The 26140-nt window shown below is 36.2% G+C and overlaps 1 protein-coding gene across 4 annotated transcripts in view; it reads left to right on the top strand.

The window, feature by feature from the left end:
• Positions 1–600: 600 nt before the first annotated feature.
• Positions 601–26140, top strand: part of LOC114154134 (electrogenic sodium bicarbonate cotransporter 1) — a 58500-nt gene continuing 32960 nt past the window's right edge. For 2 of the 4 annotated variants that reach the window (XM_028032947.1, XM_028032948.1), the window contains exons 1-5: positions 602–761; positions 1122–1192; positions 6244–6317; positions 11041–11214; positions 23391–23526. In XM_028032947.1, the coding sequence (XP_027888748.1) occupies positions 1179–1192; positions 6244–6317; positions 11041–11214; positions 23391–23526 (398 nt within the window). In that variant the 5' untranslated portion in view covers positions 602–761; positions 1122–1178. Of the gene's footprint in view, positions 762–1121; positions 1193–6226; positions 6318–11040; positions 11215–23390; positions 23527–26140 lie in introns of those variants that run through there. The other 2 variants (XM_028032946.1, XM_028032945.1) reach the window with 2 other exon arrangements.

Consider the following 26140-nt stretch of genomic DNA (forward strand, 5'->3'; position numbering starts at 1 on the left):
GAACACTTAAACAGGTGTTTAACACTTAAAGTATTCCCTTTATTTTTTTGAGCAGTATATATATATATATATATATATATATATATATATATATATATCTGTCTGTATATATCTATATTTGAGTAATCATATGTTTATTTTGAGTTAAAAACATGATATCTCAATATGTCTTCTCCCGGCAGGTGGCGCTGTACGCTCAAAATAACTAATCTGATCGTGAACCTTCTTACAAACCAGAATTACATTTCATTTTAGAGCTGCAGGTAGATTTCAATCAAGTATGAGCTTTTAGAAATGTACTTTTACATTACTTTTTTATGACACTGGATAAACAAAAAATAGAAGCAAAAATGCGTTTTCACTGGAAGCGAAGACAGTTCATTCATCGTTCATGCCAAAAGGCAACAGTTTCTTCTTGAATTGTTTAAAAAGTATTTAACCAAGGTTGCTGGATTGCTTTGTACTTAACGTGTGAGATTGTAAACATTGACCCTGAGGAAGCGGTGAGGGCGCAGTGTGTGGAGCAGCCCGACCTCCTCTTCCCTCCCCCCGGAGGAGTGGCGCAGACAGAAGGATGGTCCGGCTGATAGAGGAGGAGGCGGCGGCCGCGTCAGGACGCGTAGCGCTGACTGTCGGAGCGCAATGACTCAGACAAACTTCACGACGCTCCGGAAATAGGCTTCTCCAGAAGGCTGTAAATCAGAGCCAGACTGCGGGGTTTTATTTCCACATTGACAAGTTTGGACAAAGTTCCTGAGGCCGTGAGTTTCCGTTCATTTTTCTCACAACTTGCTGGCCTGGCAGGTGCTTTCAGCGCTCAGACAGACGCGTCTTTGCTCACTTTCTTTCTATCCTTTTCAGTTTTGTTGTGTTGCAGATTGGGAAAATTTCAGATTTAAACAGACTTGTGCGTAAAAGCGCAGCCGGACTCTGTTTTTTAATCCAATTTCTACGTGTGTGACGCGGCTTTCTGCAGTTCTTTCTGCAGAACGCAGAGTGTCAGCATCTCCTCTAATGAGACCTCCGCATATCACTGAAGCTTGGCTGCAGTGATCAACATATCACTGCAGCCAAGCTTCAGTATGTAAAAGCTAATAAAATGTTGTTTCTGTCTAAGCCAGGTCAAACATCAGCTGCAGTGATCCACTGTGCGCAGGAGATCAATCGGACCTGAAGAGATGAGTGGCAAGAAGTAAGTGTTTGTTTTTACCTTCATGCAAATCTCCTTCATTTCAAATAAAGTGGCAAGAATAAACCCTTATAAACCAGGTGCAATGTTAAAAATAGTCTTCAGGATGAAAATGTAAACGGTAAAATTAATTATTTATGACTTTTTACATCAATTTCTCACCAATCTACATGGATTCAGGTCAGCTTTGTTAAAGTGTGACTGGTAACACATGGGCCGCGTTACAGTTTTCATTGTCAAAGAACGGATTTCCAATGTACTCCAAGATTAAAACTGTTGGTTCAGATTTTCTTCTAAAAACTTGAACATAAAAAACTAAAATAAGCTTGGATCATTTCTTCTGGTAAAAAAAAAAAGGATTTAAACGTGGGTCAAAACAACAGGAACACACACACGTAGTTCCATAAAAATCCTAAAATTACATGTTTAACTTCTCTGAAATTTAGCTGTAAAAACTAAAGATAGACGGGGGGATCTAACTTTGTCATAAATTACAATAAACCGACTAAGTACTGTAATTCAGCTTTATTAAAACATTTCAAAAAGTGAAATTTCTAGCTAATGACACTCTAAACACAGAAAATGATCCACAAGGTCACTACTAATCAACCTGGCTGTATCCAGGTCTGTTAATGTGCTAATAAAAAGTTAGGTGGAAGGAAAAAGTGTGGTTAAAAAATGCATGAGAAATAACTGCAGCTTTGAGAGGACTGTGAATCAAAAAACAGAATTTGAGCTAGAAAATGTCCTGACCTAAAACTCAAAAGGTTTGACCTGAATCAGTTAATCAGATTAATCATAATGAATCAGTTATTGAAATGATCACCAAGTAATTTAGTAATTTATTAATCATTAGCTGGAGTATGTAGATTCAAAAGAAGGCCATTTGGTGAAAGAACTGCATACTCAGAGCAGAAATTAAGCCAAAATTGTACAAAAAGATGCATTAATTTTCCATTTAAGATGAGACAAAACAACTCTGTAAATATGTTCTATCTGGAACTCCTCAAATAGTATTGTTTTGGATTTACCCAGTTCAAAATTTGTAAAAACAATCTCATTAAACACGTTTTTCTATCCATTTATTAATCAACTGGTCTGCTGTACATTGTATTGATGTTAAGCCAAGCAGAAATGGCCGAGGTTTAAAAGTATAAAAGTATTTATCTTTTAGCTGCTGATGCATCCTTGGCTACAAATAATCAATTGTTTACTAAATAAATGCTATATTTTAGGCAATAAAATGTTTATGTTCTTATTTAAGGAGTAGAACTGTTTATTTGCATATTTTAATGTGTATAATATTGTACAAATAGACTCAAGTGGTTAAATTAAAATAAATCTGCAATTAATCAATTAATCTTCAGGATACTTGCTTACTAAAATAATTGTTAGTCAGCAGTAATTAATGCAAAAGGAGCCCCAACCCAGTATTTTACTGTAGAATGCATTGATATATATCTCTTTACTAAGACAGTAGTGCTGGATTTAATATCGAAAAAAATCAAAATTTTTCATTAGCTGTCACCAGTTTGTTAAAATAACTCACTTCATGGTAATTACTCTGCTTTTTGATGACATTATGATCTAGAGACGCACCTGTTTGCCAACTCAGGCGACATCGACCTCTGCAGACCAGATTGGAGAACATGAGTCGTTCTGCTGCATAACGTTCACGTGTCTCATGCAGATATCCTATAGCCGAGCATGTTTTGGTCACACAGCTGGCAGGCTGGGAGCAGAGAGCACCGTCTCCTGCTTGAACAGGCTGAGCTGCATGCAGGCTGATGCATCTGACCAACCAGAGCTCAGATGATGTTATCTGCAAACTGAATCAGAGATATCAGTTGATTTACAGCCACAAATCCAAAGTAACAGGCAGAGGAGGGCAGAGGACCCAAAAACCGTACCAAGAGTAGCACAACATGTTTTTACTCATGTAAAAGTAAAATGTAGGCATCCAAGAAATTACTCAAGTAAGAGTAAAAAAGTATTTGGTAAAAAGTTTACTCAAGTACTGAGTTACTGATAAAATTATCAATAATTTAGTGTCTAAAAATTACATAATCAGACAGAGCAAATTATAAAGTTAGGTGAAAATTTTGGTATATTAAGGACAAAAATGGCAATAATTCATTTAAGAAGAAAATAACAATAAAATGTTTGCAAATTAGTTTCTTTCAATAAAATACCGATGAAACTTTAACAAAACCTGCAGGTGTGTCTGATAATAAAAAAAACCCCAACATGTTTGTTTTTCATTTAGTGGGTAGAAAATCCATAAATTTTACTCAAACGAGAGCAGAAATACTTCATAATAAAATTACTGAAATAAAAGTAAAAAGTACAGCGTAGTAAAAAATACTCCTAACAGTAACTTTTTCAAAACGTTACTCAAGTAAATGTAATTGAATAAATGTAACTAGTTGCAACCCAACTCTGGTTTTTAGATTGTTTTTAATGGTTTTGATATTAATAATAAATTCATCAATCAGTTTAAAAATGTTGATCAAAGCCTTGTTTTTCTGCTCATTAATATATTTTGTTAAAAAAAATATTGCACATAAAGTTTAGAATGGGCAGAAGAAAATCTTTTCTGATTTAGAAACAGAGCAAATTAAATTCATCAATCAGATGTTTTTTCTACATTTGCACACATTTGTAATGAAAACAAATCTCTGTTTTATCAAAGTAAAGCTAGTGTCAGATAAGATATTGACTACTATTGACTATTAAACAGAACCCCATTTCAAGCACGATCAGAAGAATATATTTAATTCCAAGCAGAAACTCTGAACTTTGTCACTTATGAAAGAAAAAGAGAATAATAGTTATTCTCTACAAAAAAGTTTGAAAAAAACTTGAGGTCAGATATTATTACATTATTATAATTTTTATTAAAACATATTTTTGACCGACAAACTCAGAACTATAGTTCTGAACAAATTTTTCCTCAAACTTGTAACCAACATAACCAGTTCATTGACTTTACCTAAATCTAGTTTGTTTTATTACATAAAATAATCTCAAAAGATCCAACTTTGTCATTTAGTTGGAAAAAATTAATTAATATAAACATTTTCTATTCTAAATTTTGCCCCATATTTTTATTGTTATATTTATTTCTGACTGTTCTTGTTTAATGTAACAAGTGGAAAAAACACTGAAAACAACATTGATAAAATAGTAAACTTATCTAGATGAAGAAATAAATCTTTGACTGAACATAGAGCGGTTTTGTTTTTGTTTGTGTTTGTGTTTATGGGATTCTCAGACTGCAGTTTTTGCTGTCATGTCCCTGCTTGTTCCATAGATGGCAATGGAGGTAGAAGAAAGTCCAGCGCTGGTGAAGCCCAGAGACAAACGAGCCTCTGATTTTAGGCTGCAGTTAATTTCACATTTAAAATCATGTTTTTCATTCAAGAAAAGAAAAACAGGATTTTTTAAACATTCAAATCTAACTCAACATCAACAGTCAAGTTTCTAGATTTATTCCAGTTCGTAATTGTGATTTAGTTGAAAGTTAAAATATGTTTTTAGGAATGAATGATTATTTTTAGCGGCCTTGAATCCTATTAAGCAAATATGTATTCGATCCAAGACATGAAAAAGTATAAAAGTTATAATAGTAGCTAAATGTGTAACTTTCTTTATATAATTAGGAGAATGTTGTATTTAGCAGCATAAGATATAAAATTTATGGTAAAGTTTAGCAGTTAACGGCTAAAATTTAAATTCATATCTGAATATGACACAGTTGCTGACCTTTGACCCCTGAGTCAGTTGTGTAGCAGTAAATAAAATGTCACAGATTCAAACTAAACATTTAACTTGCTAAATAAATATTTAGGTTGGAGCCAAACTACTAAATATTTGTATGCTAAATATTTAGCTAGCTGGATAAATAATAAGTTTGCTAATTAAATATATCATAGGAGCGAAGTATTTAGTTTGTAAACTAAATGTTTAATTTCAAACAAAACATTTAGCTTTCTAACTAAATATTTAATCAGCAAGCTATTAAATTTTATCATATGTTTGTTAATCTGTTTTTCTGAGGTCTGCTCATCTGGGTGTTGAATTTGTTTCTAGTTAATTGACTCCACCAACCTTCCTGAGCTGGACTTTCCTCTGCCTACATCCCCCATAATGCTGTGCGGTTCTGGTTCGGAGTTCAGTTGAATTATTGAACACATTATCTATTGATATTGATCACATGTCTACTGCGACATGTTTGTTATTGATTTGCTGCCCAGCCCGGCCCTCATTGGACATTTTCACAAAGCTAATCTCCTTTTAGCGAACCAGCCGGAAGAATTGAAACATTTTCATCATTATCTGGTAAATGTTTGTTGGGAAACAGCCCAGTTTGTTTTATTTGAGCTCAAACGAGTGTGTAGACATCTCAGAAAGCAGCAGAGAAACTCTCCCGGACGTGTGTGTGTGTGTGTGTGTGTGTGTTGTCACTTAAGCAAAGCCAGCATAATCCCGTAAGGGCGGATGAGTAGACAGACATGTGATGGCCCACTTGTTTCTAAGGTGGAGGGTGTTGGAAAGGGGGGAGCATTAGCAACAGATGGAGAGGCTTTGTAGTATGTGTGGGTGTCTGGCTAATCACACTCATTAATTTTTACTTTTATTTGACATTTTCTGGCTGTGATGGAGCATCTCTGATGGAGGGATGCTGTTGATTTGACCAGGTTGGCGTCTAATTTGGAGCAACACCAACATTTCTGTGGATCACACTCAATTAGCAGACTTCCTGTCCTCTCCCTCACCCTGCTGTACCAGATTAAAGCCACAACATTATACCTGCCGCACTTAGCCCTCGTCAAGGACGGCACACACGCGCCCGTACAGTCGGGCTTGTTTACTCGCTGGTGCAGCCTCTGGTGTTTTATGGTTCTTTAATGGGCGGAGATGAGCGCCACCAGCAGTACCAGACTGAGCCCCAGTCCCAACTTACTGCATGTCAACGAGCCAAAGCGCTATGGCTCCACGCTGTCGCTGGAGGAGAAGTGTGAACAGTCTTTCTTCCTCTTCTACTACTACAGGATGGAGGACGAGGCGGTGGTGGACCGCGGGGCGTCCTTACTCAAACACCTTTGTGACGAGGAGGAGGTAGAGGGTGAGTTTACCTGTTTTTATTTTACTCTAACTTCCCTTGTTTTAGCAGTTTTACCTTCAGTCTACTGCATGATGTAGGTTTGAAAGTCTGGTATCGTCTTTTCAAAGGAAAGTCATTCATTGATTGGAGCAGGGTGAATGTTGAGACTCTTAACGAGTGCCAAATTGGCACACTTCCTGTTTGTACTTTACGGCCTGGTCCTCACCTATTTAACGAGCTGGCAAGATGAAGATGTAGAACGCAGAGCATGTGATCCAGTGTTTACCTCACTAATCCCCCGAGAGACCGGCAGAACGGCAAGGAAGAAGAAAAAAATCTGGTAGTGTACTAATGATACGTGCCTCTAAACCTGTTGGCACCTCTAAGAAAGTCTTTATTTTTAGTAGTAGCTTAAGTTTACTCAAAAAATGTTGGAAAAAGGTTGCAACCAGGGATGAGGACAATTTACAATAGTCAATTAATGGTTTATTCCAATCGGTTAGACCTTGTTTCAGTGTTGTAGTTTGGCCTCCACCCAGAAGAGTGCGCTGCTAGTCATCCTTAAGAGGATCCAGTTGATAAAGAAATAAAGATGACACTGCCATATCAGAATGGGAAAAAGAAACAGTACACACCGGTGTGGGATGCAAGATCCTCTCTATGCGGTTCTGTTTTGAAATATAAACAGTCACCCTCAATGGTGCTCATTCAGAATTCCTTTCATTTTCATTCTGGACAAACAAAAGCACAACAAAATTTAAGAAAGACAGCCGTACATCTCTGGAAAGTCAACAACCAAACACTTATCTTTTCCTGCAGCCATTGTAACCAAATATGCTGGAGCTCAGCTTGGGTTGCTAGGTAACCTGCTGGAGTTCCGGTGGGGTTGCTAGGTTACGGCGATGTGCATGCTGATTTGTTACATTACATTCCAGAGGTTTTTGAAATGGCTCATTTCCCCAAAAGACATCAACTTATTGCCAAAAACTGATTGGATGTTTTGTTTGAACTGTTTTTACAAGCAGTTGAGACTCAAATTGAAATACAAAAATGTGCAAAATGTGAATTTTGCATAATAGACCCCCTTTAAAACCAAATATGGAAGATGTAAAACTGTTGTATCTGACTTATCTCTGTTTTGTTAGCTCTGTTGGATAATCTGTCACATTTTTAGCAGCATCTTTTGACGGTGCTCATATTGGTATGCGGTCAGGGGTCTGTGGTGTGTCGCCATCCTCCTTACTGGTCTGGGGAGTTCCCAGTGCCTTTGTCGTAGCTAGGAGATCGGGTCGTACGGTTTCCTCTGGTGGAAAACCCAGCGAGCTACACAAACCTCCCAGAAAATGTTTGGTTTTATTCAGTGTGTGCTCACAGGCTGTTTTTCATCCACCTCCTAAAAGGAGAGGAGGAAGTCGTTTGACAAAGCTGCTCTGGCAGCGTGCAAATCAAGCCTAGAGCCTTGGCTCAACCATTTTTAATTCCTCTCTTTTGTTTCTCCGTCTTTCAGGATGTTCAGTCATGGTAAATGAAGGCTCCATCCAAATATTAAAACTTTGCATGCCATTGCCTGTTTTTTATTTTCACATAGCTTCATTCTGGTAATAATAATAATTCTGTATTGTTGCATTATTACAACCTTACTGTTATGTTACTATGACTTTACTCTTATATTATTACAACTTATGCCTGTATTACTACAATTTTATTCTCAGAAACGACTTTATTCTTGTATTATTTTAACTTTATTGTCATAATAATGACTTTACTCTCGGAACATTAGAATTTTATTCTGTAAATAAAATTAAAGAAATGTCTTAGCCTGGCAGTGATACTCCGTCCCTCATCTGTATCGATGGCTCTTGTGTTTTTGAAGACAGTTTTTTTTTTCCAATGCAGCTCAGTGACATCATGGCGGTTTTGGTGATTTAGGCAACATGAGCAGCTGCCAAGTCATGCTGGAAATCAAAGTCATCATCTTCATTAAGCTCGTCAGTGGAGGGAACATTAAAGGGCTGTAAAGTTTTCTGGTGGACGGCTGAGCCGACTTTGAAGTTGATAAAACAAAGTGGACCAACGCCAGCAGATAACATTTCTTCCCAAACCGCCGCTGATGGTGGAAACTTTGCTCAACATGCAACATAGTTGCCTCTAAACTTGGACCTTGATTTCCAAATGAAATGCAAACTAATTTCATTTGGAAAAATGACTTTGGACCATTGAGCAACAGCAAAAGGCATAAAATCTTTTTACATTATTTGCCTGTTTAATCCTATTTTAATGTGTAGATAAATATCATACCTAGCTTAACTTTAACAAACTTTAAGTTTTAGTTGCAATCAGTTCTTTAGCTTTTTTTGTCACAAGATGCTGGTAGGATTTCTCTTTGCCTGGCTGATCCTGTGTTTTCATGTTGTCCCATAAACACGCGACATGGGTCGCTTTTGTTGACCCCCAAACCCGCCAGGTTGCAGTTCTGATGGGGGTGATGCTGGCTAAATCTTCTCATGTTTTCTTCCAACATCCACCTGTTTTTTTAATCTTTTTTATTTTTTACATCAACACAGTTATCTTTCCTGATTGGATTTTTAGCAGTAATATATAATTATGTTTGGATCCTCTGTATCATTGATACTGAGACTTTATGGTAAACAGTTGGTGGATTAAACAAAACAAACAAAAACCAGGACATTGTGCTTTGAGCGAATAATGAAGGCTATTGTGCTTCAAGACAGATCATTGTTTGATGCTGAGGGGTTCAGTCACTTGCTTGTGGGGTCATTGTGCAGTGCTTGGCTCAGCTTTACTCCAACTGGTCCAAAAGGAGACATTTGACACTGATGCTCTTTTGTTTCACTTCCTTTTGATCCCTTTTAGAAAACATGTCCAAAGACAAAATGTATTTTCAATAACCTGTTTGAAACCCTGATGGATTAATCTTTTAAAAGTTATTTTGGCCAAAGAAGTTTCTATACTTGAGTTTGCAATTTTGCAAACTTCAGCTTGTATTGATTATTTTTCCAGATATGTGTTGGAAACTATTACCAAAATGCACATTTTTTCAGGTGTTTGCACTTTTTGTGAAAAGTCAATAAACCTTTCCTTTTTTAAAAGGATGTTTTTTTAAAATGGTTCTGATACATTATATTTTATTAAAATTTTTTTTTACTTTAATTAATTATGTTAAAGAACTGATCTCAACATAAAACTGGCAAACTTGGGTTGGATTTTGGTGTTCCCAATATCATTTATTTTTGTGTGGTTTTCGTACATTTGCTAACTTTGCTAACAATAGTTTAACTTATGTATCAGAAAGCAATTTTTAAAATGAACTATAAATGAGAAAAGAACATTTTACACAAAGTTATGGTAAAGTTTGAACCTTCCAGACAGTCAAGCTAACGTCCAGCTAACAGGCAGCAGATGGCCGTTGCTAAGCTAACAGCTACTCAAAGCATTCGAGAGCCAAATCCCACCATCTAAAACACTTCATTCAAAACTTTTACGTTAACAAATCAGTAATTACTTTAATACACCCTGTAGAAATTTACTGAGTTGTTGCTGTATTTATATTTAACTGGGTATTGTTCAGGTTTACAATGATTAGCACTTAGCATAGCAACTGTTGTTCAGGAAAGCCAATGGCAGCTTCGTTAGCAACTGTCTTATGGCGAAGAACAGTTTGTGTCCGTTAACAAAAACTTGTTAACTTGACAGTTTTATTAGACTTTTCTCCTCATTTTTCAAACAAATTGTTGTCTCAGTTTGAAAAACAAATTATATTCTTTCAGCAAGATATGATTGAAATACCTCAAAATGCAAATTGCAAAGCAATTGATAACTTCCCAGATAGCTAATTAAAAACAATTCACATGATCACGAAGCCTGACTGTTGAATTTCAATGCCATTATCTCAGGTTTCTATTGAGAATCAAAATGCAACATAAGCTCTTTGACCCTAAACCACTTAACCATATATAAAGCTGCATGTTCTCTTTGTTATTATATCAACATATATAGGGGGGTTGTAGCCACGCACACAGTCTTGGCGTCTTTGCTGTTATGTGACACTTCTTTTTCTGTCGGAGTATTTGTTTTGACAAGCTACTGCCACCTCTATTTCCCTGCTGCTCTGTCTCAAGTCTTTAGTGAGAAATGGTGGTTTACGCATGTAGTTTTATTTTTAACTCCCTCTTCCTCTCTTAAATCTCACATTCTGCCTTTATTTACTCTCAATATGCTGTAATTGCAGAAAGTAATTATCTGGTTAACAGGTAATTAAATGATTGATTTGATTAATTGTCAAATAATTTAGTAATCCATTAATCGTTAATTGAAGTGTACAGACTCACAAAATGCAACTTATTCAGAGTGGCAACTAAGCCTAAACTTTACAAGAAACAAATGTGCATTTAAGATAAAAACATTTTTTATTTTAGCCAAAATTCCTCAAGTTGAATAGTTTTACCATCACCTGATTTACTAAAGAAATGCAATGGTGTTGCATTTTAGGCAATAAAATATTTATTTTTTTATTTCAAAAATTATTTATTGTATTTCTAACTTTGTATTAAAAAGGCCTGAATTAAAAACTTGATAATTGTGCCATGTTTTTTGATTAATCATCAGAATAATCTATTAATCGTTAGTTGCATCCGAAAACAGCTGTGAAGCATATGATGGCGTATTTAATGTGGTCTGAATGTTCAGATCTCATGAGTTTGTTTCCCTTTTGTGCCTTTTGCAGGTCACCACACCATTTACATTGGAGTGCGTGTTCCTAAAAGCTCTCGGCGTCGGAGGCGCCACCGCCGGAGAACCAGCCACAAGGACAGAAAGGAGAAGTTGACGGGGAGCGAGTTTGACAAGTCGGACACAGAAAACAACGACGAGGCCAGCAACAGCATCCTCAAACCTCTCAGTAAGTTCTGATGGACTCCGTGTCAGTGCTGATTAGGTTTCATGCCTCTCTGCTGAAGGCTGCTCACTTTTTCAAGAAAAATGCCCCCGTAACGTCCTGTGACCCCCAACAAAGTTGCTGAGTCCAGTCAGTGGCCAGAAATAGCTCAGCTATGTCCTGCTGAGTGACACGTTTATTTTGGACAGAGGAAAATGAATTTTCACTGCATCTAATGGTTGTTATAGCACAGCACTGCAAAAACACAAATTCTTACCAAGTGTTTTTGCAGTGTGTTGCGAGTTTTCCTGCAGTTTTGACCTTGATTGTTGACCTACACATACATATAAGGTGATGCTTGTATTTTTGGGGTTTTCAGGGTCTGTGGTTCAGGTTTCAGGAACCAAAACAAGAAATCGATGAACTTCAGGAAGGGAATTATATGTAATGGTAAAAGAGAACAAAGTAAAATGTTATAATGGTAATTGAGGTGATTTGACACCCTTGTTAAATTGGCTTATTAGCAACATGCTTTTACTTCTAACAGCTTTAAATTAAGCTTGAATAATACGACCTTGGAGAAGAAAAAAGTATAATTCACCTGCAGAAGTCGACAGCTAACAACTTAAACACTAGGCCTGTCACAGTAACTAATTTCACTGGATGATAAATTGTCCCAGAAGTTATTGCTTTAAATGAGGATATTGTTGTTTTGAGCCCATTTTCTACTAATATAATGCTAATGGCATAGTAATAATGCAAGAACACATTCTCAAAGAGCAATACGCTTTAAATTCTAATAAACATTTAACACTGGAACTGGAAGATGTCTTAAATATCCAAAATTAACAAAACAACAGAAACAACAAATAAAATCAATTATGAAGTCTCTGTCAACAAAATCAGCCGTAGTATAAAGGACTAGTTGAGACCAAAACACCAGACTGAAAACATTTATCATCCAGTTTTTGGTACAAAAAGAAAAGAGAAAAACAATCATGCAAATGGAAATGGTTGATTTCCTTTTAATTTATCATGCAATTAATTGAGTTATTGCAACAGATTTATAAAGTTGGCCAAATGGAGCTAAAAGTTTAACTTTGTTTTGTCTTCTTTGTTGCAGTGCATGTAGTCTTTTGGCTGATTAGCCCTTTTTTGTTGAAGTTGTTTTAACTGCACGATCCAGCGGCTGGAGCTTAAAATGCACAACACTAGTGATTAGGGACAAATGCTATGAATATATAGTGATGCAGGTATTAGATTGTCTTCATTTATGTTTCTCGTTTCTGTCCCTATAAATAAACGATAAAACAAAGTACTGCTACAACGCTGGAGTAGCAGGAGCAAAACTACACAGCATGTCATGACAAACTCTGGCTAACTGATGATAATCTTCGGATCATCTTGGTCTTCTTGGCAAGTAACCGATGTTTGGAGAAAAAACCTTAATGGTAAAGCTGTTGTAGTCGTTTCTCATTTGTACTTGAAAACTCTTTGAATACTTGTTGAAATGAATTTAACTTTAAATCTACAAGGAATGTGACCCTGAAACATTTTCTGTATTTTTAAGGCACTTCAGTGTTGGAATATCATTAATCGTCTCTGCAAAGGAGGCTGCATTAGTTGAACTGTTTTAACAAAGTTTAAATTTTGAGAGATTGACTGACAGCCTTCCACTCTTATACTGTGTTTCTACATTTAATTTGTAGAAAACTAAATATGTGGCACATTTAATTATCATATAATATATGGATTAACTGGATTCTCTGGATGGAAGATAAATATGAAGAAATTAACATAAAATATCAGTCTAACACTACCGGGTGAGTCTCCTTTATCTGAAACTAAAGACGCTTGAAAATGAAACAAAAACAGTCAAAAATGTGTCCTAAACATTTGTCTTTTGCAGCAGATTATCATGACATGTAGATGCGTTAGCGGCTAACGATCACAGATTGATTGCATCATTAAAATAGCTTGTAGTTCAGGAAAGAAAAAAACTGGAGCAGTTTTCTGATTGCACAATTGTGTGACATTATTCCACTGTGTAAAGGCTTAGCTTGCCCTTGCCCCTCTGTCAAATCCAATAATGAGAGGGAGCTCTGACGTTTCCAGAAAATGATATAATTTTACACATGTCTGCTCGCACGTGATGCAACAACAGGACCAAAACATGCCAGAACTGGATTTTTATGTGTACACACACCGATGATGAGGGGGATTTCTCAAGGACAGAAATCCAATCTGTGACTGGATTAATGCCAGTGCTTGATTTTTTTTTCTTTTTATGTTTATCTTGTATCTTACTTCAGTTATTCCTTTGTCTGCTCTTTTGATTGCATCTTGACAAAATTACAATTTGACAAATACATCATTAGCAGGATGAACCATTTTTATTCAGTTTATTTATGATCTCTAGAGATTAATAAGTTGAGATAAGATGTTGATAGATACCAAAAATGTTTATTCTCCCACATTTTCTTGCATAGCAATATCAAACTTTAATGTCTTATACTTTCTGTGAAAAAACAACCCAAATTCTGAAAAGTGTGGCATGCTATTGTGTTAACTCTTTTTTTCTCTTACATCTCTCAATGAAATCGTCTTTTGAAGTTGTCTAATTAGTAAAAAGCCCGCTTTGAAGGGAACATAAGTTAACTTCTACTTAGTTTATTTACGTAGCAAATGTTGTCTCAAAATATCTTGCATAACAAATGATCCAGTTTACAGGCAAAAAATGTCAGTTCAATCTAATCATATCAACAGATTTAATGCCATTTGCATACATCCCAACATGTTAAATACAGTTTATTATGCCAACTGGTAAAATGTTTCCTATCTAAGCCAATTGCATTGAGTCACTGACTTTGAACAAATTCCTCCTGAACAAGTTTGTAATCTCACTAAAAGTTTAACTTGCATGAACCCCTCATCTACGGTGGCCCACAAGGATCAACCAAATGCAAAAGTCACAACACAACAGGAAAAAGCTGGAATGGAAGCTACGCTAAAACAGAAGCTATGCTAAAACCAAAGCTATGCTAAAACAGAAGCTATACTAAAATCAAAGCTATGTTAAAAGAAAAGTTATACTAAATCAGAAGCTTTTCAAAAAATGTAAGTTGTGCTAAAACTGAAGCTAAACAAAAAAATTAAAGCTGTGCAAAAGCAGAAGCTGTGTTAAATGGAGTCAGGCTATTTTTAAACAAAAACTGTGCCAAAATGAAAGCTACGCTAAAACGGAAACTATGCTAAAATGAAAGTTATGCTAAAAGAGAAGCTATGCTAAAATAAAAGTTATGCTAAAAGAGAAGCTATGCTAAAATAAAAGTTATGCAGTAGCTATGCTAAAACAGAAGATATGCAAAAGTAGAAATCACTCTAGGAAAACCTGCTAAAGGGTGTGAAAGATTTGAATGGAGTTTCGCGTTCAAGCTGGAAAAATCTGTTCAAAGCTTAGAATGCAGTTGATTACATCAACACCTGTTCATTTGTTGTAATGGTCCAGTCAAAGTCCAGACCTCTGCATCACCGAAGTATGTTTGTGTCAAAAAAAATAGCGGAGCCATGTTTAATTCCTAAAAAATCTCTCCCTGAAGTCAGACTGCTGACCAAGGACTATGAACCCACAACATGCCGGCTTATTGACAACGATAACATTAATCACCCATTCATGGAAGAGGCGACAATGTTGGCCTGTGACTGTGGGACTCTGAGGTTCTGTTAGCAGTCAACAGGCGGGCGGCCTGCTCGTGTTGGTGGAACAAAAAATAAAAGCGTAGCGGGTGTCGTAAAAACCGCCATGAAATGAAAGCATCCATGAAATGCATCGTGAAAAACAACAAACAGCGTCGGGAAAGACCAAATTGTTCATTTGTTTTATTATGTAAACAGACTTTTGCATGCTGTCTTATGTAATGGACTGCTGCTGGTCTGACCACGGACGTTTAAGCTCACTGGTAACTTTCCAGAATTTTATACTCAGCGATGATATGAGCTGAGGTGGATCTAACTACTTACATTTACTCAATTAGCTTTTTGAAAAAAGTTTTATTTTACCGTGCATTTTACTTGTTATTGTGGAGAAATGCTATTTATATTTGAAAACATACACAACCTTTTAAAAAATGAAAACTTATAAGTTTTGCTAAATATGTACAGAAAATTTGTTGCCATTTTGAAAGAAGGAACATTAAATGTTTAGTTTTAGGCTTTAAAATAATAAAAGCAAAATATTTTAGCATAATGGATGTGGATGCATTTTCAACTATAGGGTGATGTAAACAAGCACGTAGTTTCCAAGAGAAATAGATGTAAGATAATATTTTATTTTTAGTATTGTTGTTTATGGAAATTTGTTGCAGTTATTCCATAGAAAAAAAGCTAAAACCTGCATTTGCTACTGCAGGTTTTAACATCCAGTTATGTCCAAGTTTAAAACACTAACAATATATTAAAGAAGATAAGTTTTCTGCAAGTTTTCCTCATGCTTATATTAGGCATTTTCTTATTTCTTTTATACTGGACCTCCAAAAATTACACTTGAATCAGAGTCAAAGATAACAATCTCTTACTGTTTTATTGGAATTGAGTAAAATGTAAATTTCAAATATATTAGACATTTTTAGATATGTAAGAATAAGTTTGGGGAAGGAAGGATGGATGATTTATTTTATTCTGTTTTGGAAAGAAGAATGGAGAAATATTTCTGTATGTGTCCCAAAGGTTTTGCGACTATAATTACAACCACAGGTATTTCTACTAAGCATCAATTCAGGGGAGTTCATACAAATGCACACCACACTTTTCAGTTTTTATGTATAAAATCAGGCAAAATCATAGATCACTTCACAATTACGCTCAAACTTTTTGGTCTTTTGCATAAGAACTAAACTAAATACAGTAAAGTTTCTGACTAAATGCGGCTCAGCAGGTCGAATATTAACATTTTAAACTTTCTTTCATTTAGGTTCTGGGTTTTATTGGAGGTGAAAATGTAAAATCTGTAACTTTTGCTGGATGCGGCCTCCGTTATTTGCAGCCATCTGCCATGAGGCAGCAAACGGAGCGGCACGCGGTCCACCTTATGTCCTGCTGGTATTCTCTCCGTCTTCCTCTCCCTGGGAAACATAACTGCCCTCATGGGAAGTTTCTGTCTGGACGCAAATCCTCTTGTTTAGTCAGATGGACGCTGCAGGGTCAGCTGCGGGTCCATGCAGCTATATGACCCCTCCTCGTTTTGATGAGCATGTTCTGTTTCAATCCCATCTTTTTTCTACCAGGATCAAATGTTTCCTCAAACTGGATTACAGAGATTACTTAGATACTTTTGCTGAGTCTGAAAAGGGTTTAATTTTCCCAAAGTCAGATTATTTTTTCCCCCCCATGTCAGATCAAACTTTCACTTTAATGTCCAGGTTGGATTGTTGGGATTGAGATGTCTGGATTTTTAAGGTCAGCTCAGAAAATTTATGTTTTTCTTCTGGTTGCAGGAAAGTTAAGATTTTAAATTACCTCACATTAATCTGGAATATATTTGAGAATCCTTGAAAAGGAAACCAGCTAACCTTGAATACTCCAGACTTGATTGTGAAAACCACTAATGTGTTTCATAATTTAGTTAAAATATATTGAAAATTCAATTAAAATTCAAAAATACTTTATTGATCCCAAAGGGAAATTAAAAATAGGAGATCAACTGCTTACATATGTGGAATATATCCAAATTTTTATGAACATTTCTGAATCCAAACCTAACTAAGCATGAAACATTTATAAAATAGTTTGATTTTTATGGAGGAAAGGAATGTATAAATCACATGTCAAACTCGAGGCTCAGCAGTTTTGCTTTTTACTTAGTAGGAATTAGTCTAAATATAAAATCTGGTGTTCCTCAGGACCATCTGCTGGGGAAACTACCTTTTTATTATTAAAAAATGAATGGATTGAATTTCTAAAGTAGTTTTGATTAGGAACCAAAATTGCAACATTTGTTATATCCATGTTTATATTTGTATTTGCTATGGTTCTCTTTCACACTGCAGAGTCAAACAAATCAAACTCTTTCAGAAACCTGTTCTCCTCCTCACCTATGGGGGCGCTGCGCCGAGGACCTCTAAAGAAAACGACACAAAAACGTTTTTAGAAAACACTGAGCACAACTTTATTTTCAAAATATAAACAAAATGGAGTGAAGTCAGATTGTAGGGTGAAGACAACGAGCCATTTCTGCTTTTAGCGTGTTTGTTTTGGTTGTATTTACCCAGAATGCTTTGCTCTGTAGTCCACTTCCTGCTTTTGAAGTGACCTCTGGCGTTCTAGGCAATCGGACTGCAGTTGGATGAATCTTTCTGGCTACTTGAAGCAATTTTACTCACAATTATGTCACTTGTTTACCCATAACACCACAAATTTGACCTTTTAGCCACCAGTTATGATCTTAACTTAGTCTGATGTTTGTTTTCTTTTTGGGGGGAAAAAAAATCACCTCTCACTCAATGTTTATGTTCAAAAGATTTGGAGCCAGAGATAAAAAAAAAAAGTTTATTATTCACAGATCTTGTGATCCTGAATAAAGAAAACAGTAGGGATGCACCAATATGAAAATTTGATCATTTGATTTTGATATTGATATTCGATGTCCAATATGCGATATCCAAAATCAAATTGCTGTTATTGGCTGATAACCAATTTTTACCGATATTATATATACTTCATTACCTTTTTGACACTTTTGGAAAAAACATTCAGAAGCAGACAATAACAAGATGGAAATAAATATTGGGTGTTATTATCGGCCCGGTTTTATTTATCAGGCCGATACCGATGCAGACATATCGTACATATTGTTAATGTATGTTTGTACCTGCAGAGTTCACAGAGTCCATTTCATTTCAGGTTGTTTTCCAAACAGCTGGTATTTGTTAAGTTTTCATCTGCCTCGGTTTTTCTAATAAAATGGCAGAACTGGATGTCCTGGGTATAAATACTGAGCCCTGAATGAACCTCCCCCGGGGTGACATTCTGCATTCAACCCGGTCCCCGTTCCCGGCCTGTGTGTTGGCCGCCCTGCATACTGAATCTCAGTCTCTGTGGCGTGGAAAACATTTCCTGTACAGCTTCCCTTTAAGTGGGATTACCGTCGCATGTTTTACCGCAGATAGAGGACATGCTACTCGATCCTGCTGCTCATATTTTGTCGTGTTTTTCAGAAAGGTCAGAGGAGATGCTGGGTGTTTGTGTAGGATGCATGTCAAGAGTGGGACTGAACGGGCCTTTCGTAACATTCACACTAAGCTTTCTGCCGGGCAGCAGGCATTCTTCCTCTGTCTCGTATCCCATGAGCCTTTGCTGCTGGGACAAAGTCCTCTTTGTGTGCCGGTGGCTCTTGGCTGGAGCGCACAGCGCTTTGAAATTGCGTTTGAACGATGGGGATTTTTCATCTCTATCCGTACTTTTCGTGCTTGTTCTCAGCCCTCTTTGCTTTCACTGCACTCAGCCTAACCCTGTGCCCACCTTCCTCTCCCTCCCGCCCACAGCGCTTTTAGCAGCTGCCTGAGTGGGACAGCGCGGCACTGGCACCAAAACGAGCTTGTTCCCAGCTCGGCTCGACGCTGACGGAGTCAAACATGCGGCATCTGGAGGAAACGATTTTAATTATTTCTGTAATCTAATAAAAGAATAATATTAGTATTAATTAACGAAAAAATTAATACCATGAATAGTAAATATATATATATATAATTTTATTGGAGATGTGTTTAGCATATCTCAAATAAGAATAGCGAAAAACATGAATAGTGAAAAATTATTAGTATACAGTATTTTAGTATATTGTAAGTATATTTAACAAAAATGAATAAGAAAAATATTTATTTATTGGAAACATGTTGAACAAAAATTTATAATAAATATATAATTTTATATTGTAAATATACAAATAATAATAATACAAAAAGGAATAATAAAAATAGATTTTTAATAAATTAAAAAAATATATATTTTTATTGGAAACATGTTTAGCAAAAATTATTAATAATTTTTTTTATGGAAACATATCTAACCAAGATCAGTTCTAAATATAGCAATTTCTATAGGAAATAAATAAAAATTTTAATTGAAAATAACTGAAAAATTAATATGACCAAATAAATAAATAAGATTACACAAGGTAGTTTACAAGTAAAAAATAATAATATATTTTTTTAAATGGTGTAATTCCACAAATAAACAATTATGTAAATAAGCAAATACAGATCTGAATAATAATCTGAATATGTTTATTGCTAAATAAATAAATTGTAAAATCAGAATCTAAATACAGAATTTAATAATTAGTTTAATAATAATAATAATAAAAATCCAACCACCCTGGACAGGTTGCCCCTCACATGGAAAACTTAAGAGAAACCAGTTAACCCAACAGTCATGTTTTGGACTGTGGGAGGAAACCAGAGTACACAGAAAGAACCCACTCATGCACAGGGAGAACATGCAAACTCCAAGCAGAAGTTTAGAAACTTCAGCCTAGAGGAGGAGCTGCGCCCTGAAGGCGGGGCTAGGTCCTCCCAGGCGTTTTGCACAGCTGAATGGTTGCCATGGAGATTAAATGATTTCTTAAACATGCATGAAAGAATCGAGGCAAAAGTCCAGGTTTGTTTTCGATGAGGGAACAACATCATAGCATGATGTGAAGCTGAAACAAGTCAATTTAACAAAATACTGCCCCTTTAATAAGTTACTCAAGTAAAAGAGAAGTAAAAAGACTCTTAAAGCAAAATAAAAAACAAAAGTTACTCTATTCAATAAATGCATCTTTGCCGTTTGATATTCACCCGACCCGACGCTCCCTGTAAACCCTGTGGCCCCTCACCCTGCAGTGCCAGCTGTAGTCTCCATGCACTTTTGACCGTATATGTATTTAAATCCGGTTTTAACTGTTTACTGTAATCGAGGTAAGTCTCTGTAGATGTGGCTGTCAGCTGAATGTGTGTTAATTATATCCTGTGGGATGTTATTAAACAGGTGGCTGGAGCTAAAGCTAGTGCAGCTTGTGTTAAAGTGTGTGTGTATGGGGTGTGTGGGGTGTGTGTGTGTGTGTGTGTGAGTGAGGGAGGGAGGGAGGGAGTGAAGCGCAGACAGTTTATTCTCCACCCAGTAATCTTTCACCTGTTTGTCTGGCCTCTACCTGCTGCTGTTAATCTGCTGCAGAAATGCACAATGAGGGGAAAAGTGCAACCCTTCACCTCGTCTACTATCGGCCCAAAATGCTGATCTAGTGACACATTTTATCCATCTTCACCTGATATCCCGAAAGATGTTTTTGTTTAAGAAATTCACAAATTGTTGTGGAGAAAGTTTGGTTTTTACTTTCATTTAAGACACTTTCTTGATTATCTATGTATCTCATTTTGCTTATTTCAGCTCCTGGTGTCTGTTGTTCTTGCTTCAGTCCACATCAGTGTTTAATAAAATTACTATGTAAGTGAGATCTTGGTACAGATACATCACTGAAGTGCAAGGCGGCTTTATTTTTGAGTTGTCGGTTATAATTTACAAATTATTATTAAGACATTCAAGCACCAGATGTTTTTTCTGGATATAATTTGGCACATGTGAGTGATTGAGTTGAGCTGTATTTTATTATTTGCAGTAAGTCAAAGCATTGCCAGCACTTGATGGTGTTTGACTGCGGTTGCTTTGTTGACTTAGAGGAGGCCTTGTGAAATTTGTGCAGACATCTGTGCTCAGATTCACAGTAGACTGACACTGAAACCAGGTGTACCTGAGATCACCTGCAGAAGTCCTGTCACGCAGCACCGTGTTGGTAAACAGTCTGATTCCTGTCTGTGGATGCCAGGCACCGATGTGGGGGACTAACCTGAAAATCATTCCAAACATGCATCCAGTTCGCTTTTAAATGGATAAATTAGCTCAACAGTCAACATTGGATCTAGACGCTACCAAAATGTCCTTATTTAAGAGTTAAGTTCTTAAACTTTGGTTATTTTGCCTAGAGAAGAGATCAAAGCTACCAGAGTTTTCTCAGATTGTTTATTGAATCTTTTCTATCAGATGTTTCTACGAAAGAGGATTATTCCTGTGCAGCTAAATATGTATGAACAGCATCATTTTGTTTGTCAAAAAGCATGAAAAGTTCAAAAATCATCAGTTACTAGAGTGTAGACTCTGGTAACTTACCACTGTTAGAGAATTCCACCATAGGATGACATTGTGAACCTGAAAACGATCAAAAATCTGCATAAAACTTAAATCGCTAGTGTGGAAAAACCATTAGAGATATCCAAAAGCCGAGACATTTGAATATAGTTTAAAGTCTTGTGACTTGTTTAAAAGTTGAATGGAGTTTCTAGCTTCAAGTAGGCAGAAGTAGTAAGCTGTGAAAAAGCAGAAGATTTTAGCAGAATTTTGTGGAATTTTGTAGAATTTCAATGTATTTCATTGGGGCAAAAATTTGCACAAAAGCACAAATATTTCAAAAAGTACAAGAATTTTAGCAAAAGTCATAGCAGAAATCTCCAGAAGAAGCAGAACGTTTTGATATATGAATTAACACAATTAGTTGAATTTAGTAAAACGTCTGGAACGTCATATAATAATAATAATAATAATAATAAAGAGAAACAGAAACGCTATAAGTGAGAATGCATGATGCATTTTCACTTATAGTGTTTCTGTTTCTCTTTATTATCAGTGAGAATGCATGATGCATTTGCACTGATAATAAAGAGAAACAGAAACACAATCAGTGAAAATGCATTGGATGCATTCTCACTGATTACAAAGTCCAAGTAAACAAAATTATTCTTCAAAAAAAGAAAAGTTGAGACCAAAATGAAATGAAATTTACTTTTAAAATTTTAGCTTTGAAAATCTTATTTTATTTTTAGTTTACTTGATGCCAAGTTATATTCTGCGATCGATATGGTGAGTAACAAAAATCAAGCTTTTTGAATTATTACAAGAATAAAAATGTTTGTGTGAAAAATCTGTCTTCGTATTACTTTTTCTTCTAAATGTAGATTTTCAAAGAAGTTTGATGGAGTTTAAATAACACAAAATCTCTTACAAATATTTATGAAGTAGTGCCACAAAATCAGTGATTTTGATTGCAATAAAAAATAAAAAAATGATTCTGAAATCCTGGAGGAACTGATCAATCAAATCAAATCAAAGTTCATTTGTGTCACGTATTTCAGCAGCAAGGCGCTTTACATAATAAAAACTGAACATTAGAAAGTTATATAGAAAACACCTTTACATTTTGATAAGTGCCATCACCAAAATTATACACATCAAAAATGTTGGTCAATGTTCAAAAGCAGTCAATGCAGCTTAATGTTGCATTATTATTCTATAAAAAGAACTGTTCAAATGAATGGTTCCCATGGCGAGTGTTTCCAAGCTGCTGACTGGAACTGTATGTACAGTTTCACCCGTCCATCGGAGCTTTTATGTAACCACTGTTGGTGGTCCATCATTAAAACTTTAATTTTAGTTTGCACTCGTTGGAACAACGTCTGATAATGTTGTTTATTTATATCCATTGAAAAGCACTGAAAAGTATATAAATCCTGCTGAAACCGCGTTTCGCTCTGTGTTATGTAACACTCTTAATATTCAAATGAAAAGACAAAGGGGCGCGAAGGCAAGCCACAGCTACAGAATAGGCCAGTTTGTGCAGCATTTCCTATTTGTTAATGAGGGTTTCACGGCCACTTGCCAAGGCAGCAGGACCAATAGTGAAGGCCTGTTTGAACAGAGAAGGGGAGGCGTAGAGGGAGCGGGGGCTAGCTGCCACCAAGTGGACCCCTAAACCCCATCAGCCCCCTCCTACCTGTTCTGCAAAGTGCAAAGGCGTCTGAGATCGGCTGTCACTTCCACCAGGGGCTTTAATGAAGGTCTAGCTGCTGCGCTGGGACTCGGGTGGGCTTGTGTCAATCTCAGCTGACTCACGAGCAACGGGTTGGGGGGGGGGTCACTGAAATATTAAAAGATGTCCAAAAACAATAAACAAGAGGAGAAGGAGGAAAAGGAAGAGGATGCAGAGGAGGTTAAAGTTCCTCCTCTTCCACCTCCGCCGGAGGTGAAGAGTCCAGCAGAGGGCGAGAAGTCCAAACCGCTGCCCAACGGGAACCAGTGCCAGCTTGTGAACCGCAGTATCTTTCCGTCTCCCGCAGTCTCGCCGGCAGCCGAGAGGATCCGATTCATCTTAGGGGAGGACGATGACGGCCCGGCGCCCCCGCAGCTCTTCACCGAGCTGGACGAGCTGCTGGAGGTGGACGGGCAGGAGATGGAGTGGAAAGAGACGGCCAGGTAAGAACATCTGCCCCAGGTGATGTTCAGAGGCCTTCCCCACTGACTTCACAACAGAGCTGAAACGATTAATCCAATTAATTGTGATTAATCCATTCTTTAAGTAATTGTCAACTAATTCAGTAATCAATTAAACGTGATTAATTGTGATTAATCAAATTAATCATGAATTTGATTCATCATGATTAATCGATTGAAAGAATCAGTAAATAAGTTAATAATCAAATAATTGTTAACTGGAGCCTATAGACTTTAAAAATGGTCATTTGCTAAAAGAGCAACACAATCGATCCAAATATTAAGACAAAACTTTACAAAAAATATATAAGTTTTGCATTTAACATGGAAATCCTTCTTTGTAAATATGAGGTACCCTGAACTCCTCAGGTCGCAGTTTTATCTCCACCTGGTTCAAATTATGCCCAAAAACACTATCCACAGATTATCACAGAGTATTAAATGAATAATCTGTGCCATTTTTAAAATCCAGTTAATCGATTAACGATCACAAAATAATCATTAGTTGCAGCCCTGGACATCTGAAAAATCAAAGATCCTCCTTGCAATGTTTTGAGCAAGTTTTACTTTAAGAAAATATCATTTTAGGTCTTTCTTTTGTGTGGCCTGTTAGATTATTGTGATAAGACGTAGAAGGGATGATTGTTTATGCATCATTAGCACTGGATGAGTGAAACTGTCTCAGGGGAAACAGGATCCCTGGGCTGCTGTTCCAGGCACCAAATGAGTCCATTTGTTTTCCTGACCTCTGACCAAGTGTCCTGCAGATAAAAGTTTCAAATCACTCAGGCTGAATGGTTTGTAGGAGCACTTTGCAGGAAATTTTATTGGGCTGAAACAATTAATCTATTATTTAAATAATCGTGATTAATCGTTAACTGGAGTAGACAGACTCAAAGAATCTACACTTTGCTTTTAAGATTGAAATAAATCAATTTCTCTGTAAATCTGTTTTACCCAGAACTTCTCAGGTGGCAGCTTTAGTTTCACAAGGTTCAAATTCTGTAAAGAAAATTCTCCTCCTATTGAGCACTTTCACACGTTGATGTCAGCAGCTTTTAGGTTGCAGATGCATCATTTGCTACAAATAATCAAGTATTCATCAAATTAATTGTATCAGTTGGTATTTTAGGCAATAAAATGTTTATTTTCTTATCTAAAAAGGGATTTTTCAATGTAGTTCTCTTATGGTATAAAATAATCTTAAAGGGTTAAATGAAAAAGCATTTTTTTGTCTGATTAATCAATTAATCATGAGAGTAATTGGTCAAATAATTAATTATTTAAATAGTCGTTAGTTACAGCCGTAAAATTTTATGCATTTAATAAGATGAAGCTTTTGTTTTTATACTAGTTCAATAGATTATTCAAGAAATTCAATTTTCAATACCTTATAAGATAGAAACCGAAGTGATTCTGATGTAGTGAGTGATTTATAACTGCAAAATGGAGCTTAAACAAGATTAATGCGTAAATATGACGCTCTGTGCCCTTCCTGGGGGGTTTTCTGTGTTTACTTCCTGTCCTCTGAACCCCCATCAGTTGTTGCACTTGAGCCTGGTTCTGCTGGAGCTTTCTTCCTGTTCAAAGGGAGTTGTTTCTTTCCACTGTTCCCACGTGCTTGCTCAGTATGAGGAATTGCTGCTGATGTAATTTGTCTCCATTGTATTAAACCGAGGATCAAATAGGAAAGCATGTAGCTGAATATGAATCCGAAGATGTTCAATTTATTGCGAATTGAACATAAATTAACAGAATTTAACTGAGTTAAAAGCATTGTGTGCTATTAAAACCACAGTAAATGGACAAAATGTTTGTCAGAAATTATGTGAATAAAAACTAAAAACAATATAAATGTTTCAATTTTGACCATTTTGATTGAATTGGACTGAATTTATACTCTTAGTTAAATAAAAAACGATAGATTAGTGGCTCGGTAGATAGGAAACGTGCCACATTCTTGCTGCTTGCATTCTTTTATACATTGATAGAATCACCTGTAAAATCAGAGTAATTTAATATAAGCTTATTATTCTGCAAACACATTAAGAAGTGAATATATTGTGCAATGCCTCTGCGTGTGGACTGGGTGACAACTGGAGAATAAAAACCCGGACCACTGTTGGGTTGAGTCGTCCGTCTGCCAAGTGCAAGTTTGGCAGCCAAACGGGCCGAATGAAAACCTCAGAACCAGTCCAGTCTGCCATCTATCTGCCTCTGCGGAAGGACAAAGGGGCAAAGAGAGAAAGGTTTAGAAATCAAAGCACTGCTGGATGTAAACAATAAAAAATCAATTAATCTATCTGACAGGCTTGATTTAGGAAAAAAAAAGACTAATTAATGAGGTAAATCAACAAACTTGGATCCTGATCTTCTAAAGGTACAAACATGCAAAACAGCTTGGCACTAGTACGATGTAAAATATGCGATTTTCCTTTGTACATTTCTGTCAGGTTTTAAATTTTATTGATAAAGGTCTTTAAAAGTATTAAATTTGAGTTGGTGAAACCTGCAGAGACCCTGGTTTAGTTCATGTTCAAAGCCCCCAGAGAATCCTCACTAGCTGTGTTTTTATTGGCCATAAAATTGTGCCAAT

The sequence above is a fragment of the Xiphophorus couchianus genome, chromosome 12 (genome assembly GCF_001444195.1).
Source record: "Xiphophorus couchianus chromosome 12, X_couchianus-1.0, whole genome shotgun sequence".
NCBI lineage: Eukaryota > Metazoa > Chordata > Actinopteri > Cyprinodontiformes > Poeciliidae > Xiphophorus > Xiphophorus couchianus.